Source organism: Panthera onca, chromosome B3 (genome assembly GCF_046562875.1).
Source record: "Panthera onca isolate mPanOnc1 chromosome B3, mPanOnc1 haplotype 2, whole genome shotgun sequence".
Classification (NCBI taxonomy): domain Eukaryota; kingdom Metazoa; phylum Chordata; class Mammalia; order Carnivora; family Felidae; genus Panthera; species Panthera onca.
In genome coordinates this window covers 101,563,715-101,576,297 of record NC_138344.1, presented here as the reverse complement: position 1 = coordinate 101,576,297, position 12,583 = coordinate 101,563,715, and the positions used below count along the sequence as shown (strand labels likewise).

Here is a 12,583-nt window from a genome sequence, read left to right as displayed (position 1 = left end):
CCTTCAGCTAGCTCCCTTCTGGTACTGAGTGGAGGCTTTTTCTGGGCTATAGAGAGCCTTGCACAGCTGAGATCAGGTGGGTGCAGTCCTTGCTTTCCAATCTGCTCCATGTAGAGCATTTATTGGCCTCATATTTGGTGTCATGATAAGATTGTGTTTACAGGGACTAAAAATCCAAAAACCCCTGGTTAGGAGAACGAAGCTTGGGGAACAGCAGCTGACAGCAGCCTTTCTCCCCACCACTGCCAGATAGCACAGATTTTGGCTCTAGGTGTGCTGACCGCCCATCTCCAGGGTTGGTGAGCACATCCTGACTGGAGAGGGCTATTGGGAAGGGTCACAGGAGGCCTCTCTGACTCAGAGTCTCCCGGAGGTTGGCAGGAAGGGGTGGACATCTCTCCTCTGCCTGCCAAACATCCCTAGGGCTGGCTGGGAAACCAGGCTGGAGTAAGGCAATTGGTTAGTACCAGGAGGGCACTGAAGGCCTCCTGGGGTTTTTGTGATGACGTAGGGCTTCAGCCCAAACAAATGGTGGGACAACGCAGCTGCTTCTGGAGCTCCTTATGGGGCTGCAGCCCGTAGGCACACTGAACTAGATCATCACTGTCACACTGTGAAGGACATCTCAGACTGCTTGGGGCTCCAGGCATCATGGAAGCCGTTTGGAACAGGGAGACAGAAAAACAAGCAGGGAATTTTGTTTCAAAAATTCTATTTTTAGAGCAAGCTGGGATATGCTTGGACCAGACTGGGAGATCTAGTGCCGAGAAGGAAAGAATCCAATTCTGTGGCGGGGGGGATGTTGCCACTAAAAGCCATGTCTTGTGTTTCTGACTCCTCCAGCTCACAGTGTTTGGCTAGGACAGCTGCTGTGGTGGAACCTCAGTGTGCACTGGGTGGGTGTCTCCGAGCAAAGATGGATAGCTTTGGTCTCCAGGTCCCTGACCCGCCTCCCAGAAAAGGAGGAGCAGGGTGCTGTGGGTACTAGGTGAAGTACGGCTTGATGAGGCTCCAACAGTACTCTGAGGCCCTCCTCTCTCCCTGTCCCCTGCCTACTTCCCCTGTATCTTTCCCATTACTCCTGAGCTACTGCCAGAGTGTGGACAGCAAATGATTGGTAGTCCTCCCAGTCAGGCCATAAAATGCAGGAAGGACCCACTCACCTCCCAGGGCGTGCTCGGTCATACTGAGGCACAAGGACTCCAGCCTATTGTTGATGTCAGGTTCAGTCACAGGAAGCTGGAATTCTGCAAGGGACAAAGGGTTATGTTGGTGACAGAGACTTTGAGAACAAGGAGAAGGTATGTACAGTGCTGTGGGGCTCCCCCCCCCCGCCCCCCGACCCTGGGAGGACTCCGGGGATTATCAGGGTCAGTAGAGCGGTAAGTTACACCCTGGTTTCAACCAAACTCTGAGTCTGCTAGACGCAGAGAGTCCATTGTGAACATGGGCGGCTGGAAGAAAACTGGTAACTAAAAATAGCTGGTCACAGTCAGTCTGTCCAGCCTCTGTTCAGAACCCTCCAGCAGCTTCCCATCAGAGTAACAGCCAAGCCCCTGCCATGGCCCTCAGGGCCCACATGATCTGGCCTTTATTAACCTCTGCCTGTGTATGGCTCTCTCCTTCCTTCACTCCATCCCAGGCCTTCTTCTGCCCCAGGGACTTGGCGCTGCTGTTCTCTCTGCCCACAATGGTGGTCCCTAGATATTTTCATGGCTGTGCTCTCCCTGCCTTCACATCTCTGGCTCTCCTACTGTCTCTTTAGAAAGGACATTATATATGAACAGAACTTTTCTGGCCCTATCCCTTTCCTCAGCTTTATTTATTTTTGTCCACAGCTATCACCAACATCTGATATATTATGTATTTGCTTGCTGCTTGCCCCCAGTTGGATTTTCACTTCACTGGAGCAGGACTTGGCTCTGCTGCTACCTGCGCCTAGACCCGGCACCTGGAACTTGGCGCATTTTTGCTTTGTTACAAGAAAATGGAAACCACAGCATGGCGAGTGCCTCTTCTGAATCCAGGACCGTGCCAGGTGCCCAGTTCTCAAGCGAGACTCAGAGAGGCCAAGTGACTTGGGAGGTTAGCTCGCTAACACAAGAGCCCACAAAGGTCTGATTCCAGAGCTGGTACTGTCCTGCATGCTGCAGCAACTACAGGTGCCTGTCAGTACTCTCAGCCTCTAGCCACTTAGAAGGGCTGAGATGTCTGCTGTGGGGGCTATCACTGCCCAGGACAATGCTGTGTGCATTCTAATCACAAAGCCTCCTTTATCATCTGGACCCTCCCTATCTCCCCAGACTCCAGTCCCTCATCCTCCCCACCCCTCCTCCTCCTCCTCCTCCTCCTCCTCCTCCTCCTGTTCTGTTGGGGCCCTCACTGTCAGTACCTCCCCCATCTCTCATCCTGGGAAGCTCCTGAGCATCTTTCACTGGCTTGCAGACTTTTTTATTTCCCATAATATACCCAGCCATGGTCTTCTGGCATACTTCATACATGACTATTGAGTGATGAAAAAGATGGAACAAGAAATAAAAGGAAAGTCTGACAACTAAGAATTGTGAAATCCTATGGCGGGAGTGGGGGTGGGGGCAGAAAAATCAACAATGGGATATGTTCTGGGGGTCTGGGAATTTTAACACTGCCACTGTCTTCATATGTGACCGTAGGAAACTTCTCATCATTGTGCCTTAGCTCTTCCATCTGTAAGTGGGGAAAGGATCCTGGTGGCCCAAGCTTCAGGCCAGTTCCTTGCTCCTTCGAATCTCCACCAGGGGGCACTTGGGGCTGGAGGGCAGGATTACAAGTGAGGTTAGGTTGGTGGTTTAGTGGGATAGGAAGTTGAAACCAATAGCTAAACCAAAGTATTTGTTTTCCTTGATCAGCTATACATTTAAGTTTTCTCTGCAATCTGTGTTCCCCATTACTGGCTAATTCACAGGCAGATGTCATTTCCATTGTTTAAAATTCTCAGAGTAAATTGGCAAAATGGATCAATATGAAAAGCACTAGGGAGCAGATAGGGTTCTTTCTGACACAAGTTCCAGCCAGCATCAATGGTTTTGAAAGGCAACTGTGCCAATTTATGAGCAGACAGAGGACGATCAGGCTTCCCAGGAAGCTGGGAGCCAGGGAGAATTGAAGGGTCTTTCCCACCCCACCCACTGTTGCTCTCAGAGTAGGGTCGGGGCAATTAGACAATCCAGAGGGAAGAGTATTTTAGTATTTTCATCCATTCATGTGAAAATCATATGCATGCAAAATTAGCAGCCTTCAGGGTGTGAAATCTATAAAATAGAAACACAGTTTTATATATAGCCAGTTAGCAAATATGAAAAAAAAAACCCTCAGCAATTATAACCATCCATATGCTCATTGTAAAATTTAGTTTACTCTCTAGCACTCCCCTTTAAACAAACACTGTGGAGAGATTTGGATAAATAAAGATGCTCGACATTTGGAGAGAAGTGTTTCAGCTGCAGGATTTCTTGCCAACACGCAGCAAAATGCCATATTCTAAGCCTAGGACTGAGTGTTTCAAAAAGGGGGCTGAGAAATGCAGGGCTCTCCACTCTAGAATCTCCAAACCTTAGTGGCTGCTCTTTTAGGTTGAAAGTTGGCATGGTTCTTTTTATCTTTCAGCTCTTCCCTCTGGTGCGCTAGGGTGTCATGACCCCCCCCACCACTCTCAGAGTGGCTCTGAAAAATTCTGAGTCTCAGGAGAAGCCCATATGTTCACACTCCAGAGTTTCCTAATAGTGTGACTTTTTAATTGTGTATTTGATAAAAACAGATCTGTGGCATCTCCCCACACATACAAGACAGAGGGAGACCAGCTGGGTGGATAACAGCTTCCATCTCAGGCTAGAAGCCCTCAGCCAAGTGTGGCTTGGGTGGGCAGAACTCTTAAAGCCCGAGGGAAGCATTTGGGCAGCTCCTGCCACCCAGGTACACAAGAACCAGCAGGCCAGCTCTTGCTGTGGCTGCTGTTAACCCAAGGGCTCACTGCATTTAGCCTGGGCTCCCAGCTGTAATGGACAAGGCAGACGTAGTTTTATGTCTTCAGTAAGGTAAAAAGGAAAGACTGACTAGCTAAGCCTTCTCTGCTGTTGTGTGCAACAGGCCTGTTTCCTTAGCTCAGACGGTATCTCTGAGAACTAGGAATTTTCCCCCTATCAGACCATTCCAGTATTTAGTGAGGATCCCCCGTTCTAGGATGCCCAGGGTTTAGGCTGATGTGGGACTTTTTAATTGTGCCTTTCCAAAAGTCCCGTAAGTACAGAGCCTAGTGCTCAGGCCCAGGGTCAAGAAGATTCTGGAAGGGGGGCGCCTGGGTGGCTCAGTCGGTTAAGCATCCGACTCCGGCTTAGGTCATGATCTCACTGTACGTGAGTTCGAGCCCCGAGTTGGGCTCTGTGCTGACGACAGCTCAGAGCCTGGAGCCTATTTCAGATTCTGTGTCTCCCTCTCTCTGACCCTCCCCTGTTCATGCTCTGTCTCTCTCTGTCTCAAAAACAAATAAACATTAAAAAAACATTAGATTCTGGAAGGGAGCAGCCACCCATTCCTAATGAAGTGCTGCTGTTGGGTCCACCTGGGGGGGGGGTGGGGATGTGGCTTTTCCTTGGCAGAAACCAGCCATCTCAGCTGAGTGTCTGCTATGTGGCACCTATGGTGCAATTCTGCAGCTCTCTCCCAGTCCCTGAGGCTGAGGTAAACAGGCCAGTGTCTTTAGTACTTTATAATAATAAATGGAGTATTTTAGGAAGAATCTCTAGAATCCCAATTTGCCAATGATAGTTAAGACCACCTGTTGAATAACTAGGAAGGCTTCAAGTTAAGTGAGAAGTGGGATTGCTGGGAGGAGAGAAATCGGGGAGGTTGATGAGGATGGGACAGAGGATGGAGACGTGGGATCTGGACTGGATAAAGGGAATAAGGAAGAAAGGGAAACAGGGAGTATGGGAACCAAACAGAAAGGGAGGGCAGTAACAGAAGGAAAAGAAATCAGTGTGGGCAGGGACACTGATCATTGCAGAGACAGTCGTGGCGGTCATGGCGGGTGACAGAGGAACAGGAGTAAGTCAGTCTCACACCCCTGAGTCTGCTATGGGGAATGAAGCTTTTCTCTGGTGGCCTAATTCCTAAACCTGCAGAAGTTTGTGCTGTAGAAATCCTCTGGGACCCACACTTTCATGCAAAGTGATGAGGAGAATATGGTATAAGACAATATTGTACTATCTTGCCCCAGATTGGACTGAGTTTAACTTTCAGACGCAGGAGAACACGGGCCCAGCTGGGTTCTTAGCTGTGATACAACTGATTCATTTACCAACCTCCCTATTATCTGCCAATCCTGAGCAGGACTGTTTGCCTTGGCTTACCAGAAGTCAGAGAGCAAATGTGCATCAGATACTTTAAGTGGGTCCCTGTTCTGGTCACTTCCTCTGCATGGCAGTCCCTTCCGTTCCCCTAATGGACCTAGTGGGTGGATGGTAGTCTTCCTTTCCACACTCTTTCAAAAGGTAGTTCTCTGGAAGGAACCTGAAACTCCCACTGAAGAGGAAATGAATGGTGACAGCTTTGTGCACTGTGCACTGTGCTTCCAGGTGTGCATCATTCTGAGTGTGGAAGAAATACAGTCATGAGCTGGTGCAGAGGGGAAGTTTGCTATGGTGAACAGATACATCACATCATGAAATGCTGCCCTGTAAGGCACCTTATTCATCTCCCATCTGGACAGTCGAGCACCAATGGTAGTTTGCACATGGTGTTGTGCAAGGGAAGGAAGAAATCCCCAGAATGTGGCTCTGTGAGGCTGCCTAACCTACCCTTCCCCATACTTTTCTTTTAAAGTTGGCTTCTGGTCCCTCTGCCCTTTCCTGTCAGGCCCTCCAGATGGTTAGGAGCTTTGATGGCCTAGTGTCACACCAGGGCTGTTTTGAGATCCTCTCTGACTGGATCTCAAGGGTTGGCTGAGCCTGGGTCAGCAGGAAAGATCTGCTTCCAAGATAAGGTAATCACTCTCCAAGCAATTTGCAAACGAATTTTCCAGTTTGGAAAACACCCTGCCTTTTGGGGAAACATGATGTCACTCACCAGGCACGACACTTGTTTTGAGCTCAAATAACCCCTCTGGTGAGTTTATCAGATCCCCTCCCCCTTGCTCTGAGAGGACCAGCCTAGTGCTTCTTATTCACACCGGAGGCCATTGAGAGGCAGCCGTCACTTAACGGCTCTCCTGGTTTGTCCTGGGAAACATCTAAAATCTGTCTGTGTGGGAGTAAATTAAAAAAACACCCTGACATGGCCTCCTAGGGGTCCACAAATCCTGTAGATCCAGGAAAGACGACATTGTCTTGCAGATTCAAGCCAGGTGACTGATCGGTTGATACAAAAGTTGGGGGCTTGTTCTAGCCCCTAGACTTTGGAGACATTTAAAGTCTTCCACCATTTTAATGGAAGTATTTAAGTTTACAGAATTGAAACTTCCTTAGAATGTATTATAGTTTCCAAGATTTACCCATATGGTTTAAAATGGATGCTCCGAAGACCTCTAATGGCCAGGAGGAAGCCACTATGCTATACTGTAAACACAGTTTTCTAAGTATTTAATTTGGGGTCGATTATACATCTCTATTCCATTTTGTGTTCACTACTACTCCTACTTGTGTAAAGATGAAAGCCACTGGCTGCTTTTCAGATTTTGACTCCTTGATATGATACTTATAGTTTAGTCCCGCTCCCCGCCCCCCCCCCCCCCCCCCCCCCCAGGCCACCAGCCCCTAGATCCCTGCCTTAACTAGGCAAGGGCACACAAGGATGTGCTGCTCTGGGTGGAAGGGCCCAAGAGACCCCGTCTATCTAGGACAACTTCATCTGGGTCTGGCTATGGCAGTTAGATGGGCCTGCCCTGTGAAGGAGGCTGTCTCCTCAGGAAGAAGCAAGAGTTCTGGTTATGACTTCTGGTCTTGAAAACCAGTGTCTGATCTGTAAGGGGCAGGGATGACCTTGGAGACTGAAGAGGAGCATCCCTCCGCCCATGACAGTGACTTTGTGCAGCCTCTGTTCCCTTTAGCCAGGGATCCTGAGTCATGGCTGTGCCCTGCCTCACCCTTCATGACCATGTCCCAGGAAGAGCCGCCCAGCGTGGGCTGAGTGTGCTAGTCAGGACTTAGGAGTGGCTCCTGCCGAGCACTCACCAGTGTATTTGCAGTCAGGAAATCTGGAGTAGCCCTGTTCCCATGCCTTGGCTATTATTAGAAATGCCAGGGTTCATCAGACCCTTGCTGGAGGTGGGTTTGTAATGCTTATGCTAGAGGCTAATTTAATCCCCCCTTTCCAAAAAAGTCCCCAAGCAGTTTCTGGAATTCTAAGTCTAGCATACAAAGAACATTATTTAGAGACTTCTGGGTTAACTACCAGGAAAACTGAAAATCCTTGTAAGTGGCTGCCTCTGGGAGATGAGACTGTGGGCTGGGAGGGGGAGGGGAAAGGGGCAGTCACTTTTTCTTAAAAGCCCTCCTGTATTATTTGATTTTTTAACTATGGGAATAACAGGCTTCATGGGAAGAGCATGCAAATGATCTTAGGGTCATAGTTGCCCTGAGCATGAGCAAGCAGCTCACAACTGCTCTACAACAGCAGAGGGGAAACAAAAATGCAGGTGGGAGATCTGTATCTACAGACTCAAATGGTCTTCCTAGGGATGGCCCAACTCTTCCTGGTGGGCCTGGTCTTCCCAATTAAGACAGGGAGAATGTGGGGAAAAAGAGAGGACTGAGGACTTGGAAGAGAGCCAAAGGAAGGGATAAGAGCTTTAGAATGGAGCAAGGAGGCTACAAGTATATAGGGATTGAAGGAGAAGGAGAGTGGTCAGCTATGCTAGGGCTCCTGTGAGGCTATGAGGTGGCTGGGCTGCAGTCCCAGGACTGAGGTCAGGATGAAAGATCTCCTTGTACCCAGCATGTCTCCCAATATTGTCTAGATTCTCTTATTGGGAATGGATTACACATGATTCTGCACCAAAACAGAGACTGAGACTAAATGACCTAGGGAGAAGACCTTCAGAGTCCCTAAATTTTATCAAATATTTCTTCCCAGGAAGTTATAAGTATCAAAACAGAGAAAAGGACCTTTAAAACAAAAGTATGCAAAGAGGAGAGGTTCTAGAAGTCAAGAAGCAACCTCAAGCAAGCATCTGGACTGTCGTCCTTTCCTGACACACCTTACCTTGTGGTGGCTTCTCACTTCCCTTCCTCCTCAGTGTCTCCCCACCTCCTCGAGGCACATGCCTGCTCAAAATCTTCCATACATTCCTCACTGAGAATGGGTGGGGCCTGAGCTCCTCGGCCTTGGATTCAGAGCCCTCATCATCAGCTGTAATCCTTCCAGTTCCCTTGGTCTACTCTCTGCTACTTCAGTCTGACCCTTTGACTTAGCCACGGCTTCTGGAACTCACTGAGATAGTACAATTGCAGTCTTGCTCTCTTCACTCCTTCTGCCTGCAACTCCACCCTCCTCTTTCCACTTCACCCCCTGTCACCTGAAGCTCAGCTCCAGTTCCAAGAAGCTTTCTTGCCCACCCAGGCCACAGTGACATTTCCTCTCCTTAAAGTTCTATAAGACTTACTGTATAGAGCGTGTCTACTGCCTAAGGTGGGTATTTTCCTACAGGTACAACACCTGTTCCTGATTTTCCTGCCTAGAAGGTCACCTAGCTAGATACAGTAATTGCTTGCATGGCTTCATAGGACTCATGGAGTCTTAAGAGGTCACTGTCTGCATAGATAAAGTGTGCAAGCAATTGTTGTCTGTGCATAATTCTGGCTACTCTGTTTTAGGAGGCTCATGGTGAGAGGTGCAGCTGACTTGAAGTGCACCAAATTGCTCTTTAACCAAGTAAAGGGAAGATGACTGGTCCAATAAGTCATGTTTGCAAGGCGCTCCCAAACCAGGGGAAGTCTCTTAGTGCTAATGCTGTCAAGTTTTCTCTTTCTCTGTCTCACTTCCTGCACATCCCCCCACGTATACACAAAGTACACACACACACACACTACACATGGAACCCCTCCCAACTCCCCCAAATAGCCCTCCAGTGATAACTCTGGTTTAATCAATCTAGAAATATGACTAGTATCAAAAATATCCCCATCAGATTGCAACCGACTCTGGGGCTCCATGTGCTGGCTCCCAGCCAGCCAGCCGCTATTCATGCTGGCAAGGCACAGTTTAAAAAAGGAAAGGCTTCTATAAGCTCAAAAGAATGCGTGGTGACAGTCGAGGCTAAGCACTTTCCGGCTGGGTTCACAGGGGCATCTATTTTGGCGTCCTGGCCTCCCCTGTGTCAGGGGGAGGAGAGAGGGAGAGATCAAGTGCATGGACCTACCTGGCTGCTGGAACATCAGCATATTCTGTGGAGAAGTGTGCACAGGCAACGAGCGGGTCCTTTGGACTGAGCTGTGGGTGCGGCTTGGCATGCTGTTGCTGCCCCCAGGATTGGCAAACCAGAGGTTCTAATGAGAAATGCAAAAGGGGAACCATTAGTCCAGACAGGGGAGGGGGTGCAGAGCAGGGCTACCGGCCAGAATTCAAGAGGCAAATACCCCTGGAGAACTCTTTGCTAACTTCTGGAAAAAGGCTTGCAGGCTACCCATCTGCATATTTATAGAGAGGGGGTTTAGATTCCATTCATTTTTATCCCCCTCTCCAAGCCCCGGGCCTCTCTAAGCCCCAGCTTAATCTGGACAGCTCTCTCCCTTACTATCTCCAAAACTCTTTTTATCCCTTTTGTTGCCTTTGCTTTTCCTATCACTTTTTTCAGGGATGGGAAGAGTTCTATAAATGTTTGCAACGAAGAGCACAAACTATTTCAAGGCTCTCATTTGATTTTCCTTTTGAGATTCTTACAACTTACTACAAAGCGAGGGGGAGAAAAAAGAATCTTTCAGCTGGCAACGAGCTGGCACACTTAGCTTGCGTTTATTATCACGCGGGTGTCCTAGTGGTGACTTCCTCTTGAACTGATTTGGGGCTTCCCACAACAGTCAGATAGTGGGGCTCTCTCATATCTTGTCCTGTCCCCTGGGGCATAAATGCTGCCCATTTTGCCTGGAGCTGTTTTCCTGTTTTTAAACCAATCTGCCATCCCTAAGTTCCTCATGACAACCCAGGCCCACTTGTGTCCCTCTACTCCCAGCCCCAACCTGCAGAGCCCCACAGAGCTGGGCACACAGGTGCAATGCATTGGGTGGGGTAGAGAAACAGGACTTTGGGGTGAGAAGCTTTGGGATGGAAGTCAGCTCTATACCGCATAGCAAAGACCTCTGGGCAGCCTGGCCTTGAATAGGCAGAGAATGTTCCAGCTCTCCCTCTGGTAGCCTCTCTTAGGCTCCTCTTTGGATTCTCCACCACACCTGGGACCGTGACAAAGGAGCTATCTTCCATGAATAAAAAGGCTGAGAAAGCTCCTTAGATGCTCAGGCTCCTCTGGAACCCAGATCTGAGAGGTGTTGAGGTCTGCTGGGTCAGGTAAAGGAGCCAGGCAAATAAAAGATAGGTCTCGCAGTGCTTCCTCAAGGCCCTCATGTGCAGGGCCCACACAATTAAAGGTTAACGTGGTTATAGAGCGTCTTAAATAAATGCACATGAAGCCAGGTACAGCCATGTAATTGCTGTGTCTCCCAGAGAAACAGTGCAAACAGCTGGTTCCCTCCCAGCATAGGGCCACGTGTATCTCACTGTGGCCTTCCCTTGGCCTCTCCGCTCACCTCGGGGGTCATGTGGGGGTAGGTCCTGAAGCCTCAGGCCCTGAGCCTGGCTGCCCACCCTTCTTCTTGGGGCAGAACAAACCTGTCTTCCTTGTTTCATGATGGCGGGGTTGGCTGTGGTGTTGCGCTGGGTGGAGGTGACAAATCCACTGGTACCCAGGAGGCCAAGGCGGGCAGAAGGGACGTTCCGGGAGGGGATCTGGTACTGGCGTGGGTTCCGTCTGCCCATACCACCGCCTACAGAGCTGGGTGTCGGGAGGGAGTTAGACTGCCCAAAGCCACGACTGTGAGAGGGAACAGAGAAGAATGGGGAGACTGTCAGTCACCCTTAGCCCTTCCCAAACCCAGGTTGCCAGTGGGATGCCTCCTTGGAACCTGCCTACATTTTGACAGTTGTGAGGTCTATCTAGGGGCAGGGGGTGGTTCTGTGCCAGGAAAGGGCTATGATTAAAGTGACAGCTAAGAGACATCCGAGAGTGACTATCATGTGCACCATCCTGGGACTATCACGTTAATTCTTCAGTTCTCACGACAACCCTACGAAGTAGGTGCTCTATCCTCTGTTACAGCTGGAGAAATAAAACAGGGAGCTTAACAATTTTGCAGAGGTCACACAGACAGCAGGCGACAGCGCTGCAATATGTGCCTAGGAAGTTAACCAGGGTGCTCTTCAGCTTTCTTCCGTGCTGGATTCCAGGGCCCTGAGCACTCATGTGCCCATCAAGAAGCCACACAGCACAAAAGCAGCCGAGCCAGGATCAGTGCTCCTTCTGTCACACCACAGTCTTTCTGATGTCTGTCTGTATGGCACACTTGGAGGGAGTAGCCAGTGAGCCCCACTAAGATGTAAGCTCCAAGAGAGAAAACATGGTGTCTGTCCTCATCAGTCCTGCATGTCCCATGCCTGAGTCAGCTCCTGGTACAGCAAGTACACGTTGAATGAACGAATGAATCTCTGTCATCATGATGCTTCTTCTCCCTGTGGAAAAGCTGACCCCACATCTGGGGCTCTGACTCCCAGGTTGAGAGTAGGGAAGGGGAACAGAGATGATGACGCTTGCAAGCGCTCCAGACCTAGGATGCTGACAGCTCCCCACTCCACAGACCCTTCCTGCAGAAAGATGGGGAGGTTGCGTGCTTTCCCACATGGACCTACGTAGGCTGCCAGGGACCCCTGGCATTGCACTCGGATGCTGTGCTCCCATTGCTTCAGTGACCTCAGTGCCCAAGAACTCATCCTCTCCAACATGCCTCAGGTTCTGGGAGGGTACACAGCAGCCAGTAGGGTTTCAGGAACCAGCACATTCCTTCCAAGAAGAGTCAGCTTTAGTCATTCACTGGTGTTTAACTCACAGTGCTTTACCTCCAACAGCCACAAGATGGAACAGACTTGCTTTCCCAGCCACACAGGGGAGGTCTGTACCAAACCTGTGAGGAGACTCCAGGAGACAGGGCTGACGTAGTTTAACCAGTTGAAGATGATTGGGGGCAGGGGTGCTGTAAAACAGTCATTTCCTGAGAAAGGGTTGTGGGGGGTGGAGAGGGGCATCTAAGCCATCAGCACTGTTAATCTCAGAGAATGTTTTCTCTTCTTCCCAGAATGCCTAAATTTCCAAGGGGGAAAGGGGTTCGGAAGAGAATTCCATGGGTGAGCTGGCTGCAACTGGTTTCTGGACTTGTGTCTTTCCACTTCCAGGTTTTTGTGGCCAAGGAAAGGATTCCTGATTTCTGTCAGGGGCCCATCTATGTGTGGTAAGAAGGACATTCATGGGTTATATGTATCTAGCTCATCCTTTCCCACCTCCTTTTTA

At 49.6% G+C, this 12,583-nt stretch overlaps 1 protein-coding gene across 8 annotated transcripts in view; it reads right to left on the bottom strand.

Annotated features, from left to right (window-relative positions):
* The window catches only part of SAMD4A (sterile alpha motif domain containing 4A), a 210,715-nt gene that overhangs the window by 4,603 nt on the left and 193,529 nt on the right, over positions 1-12,583 (bottom strand). For all 8 annotated transcript variants that reach the window (XM_060617285.3, XM_060617280.3, XM_060617283.3 and 5 more), the window contains 3 exons: positions 10,855-11,056; positions 9,392-9,518; positions 1,164-1,247 (listed from right to left, as the gene is read on the bottom strand). In XM_060617285.3, the coding sequence (XP_060473268.2) occupies positions 1,164-1,247; positions 9,392-9,518; positions 10,855-11,056 (413 nt within the window). The remainder of the gene's footprint in view (positions 1-1,163; positions 1,248-9,391; positions 9,519-10,854; positions 11,057-12,583) is intronic.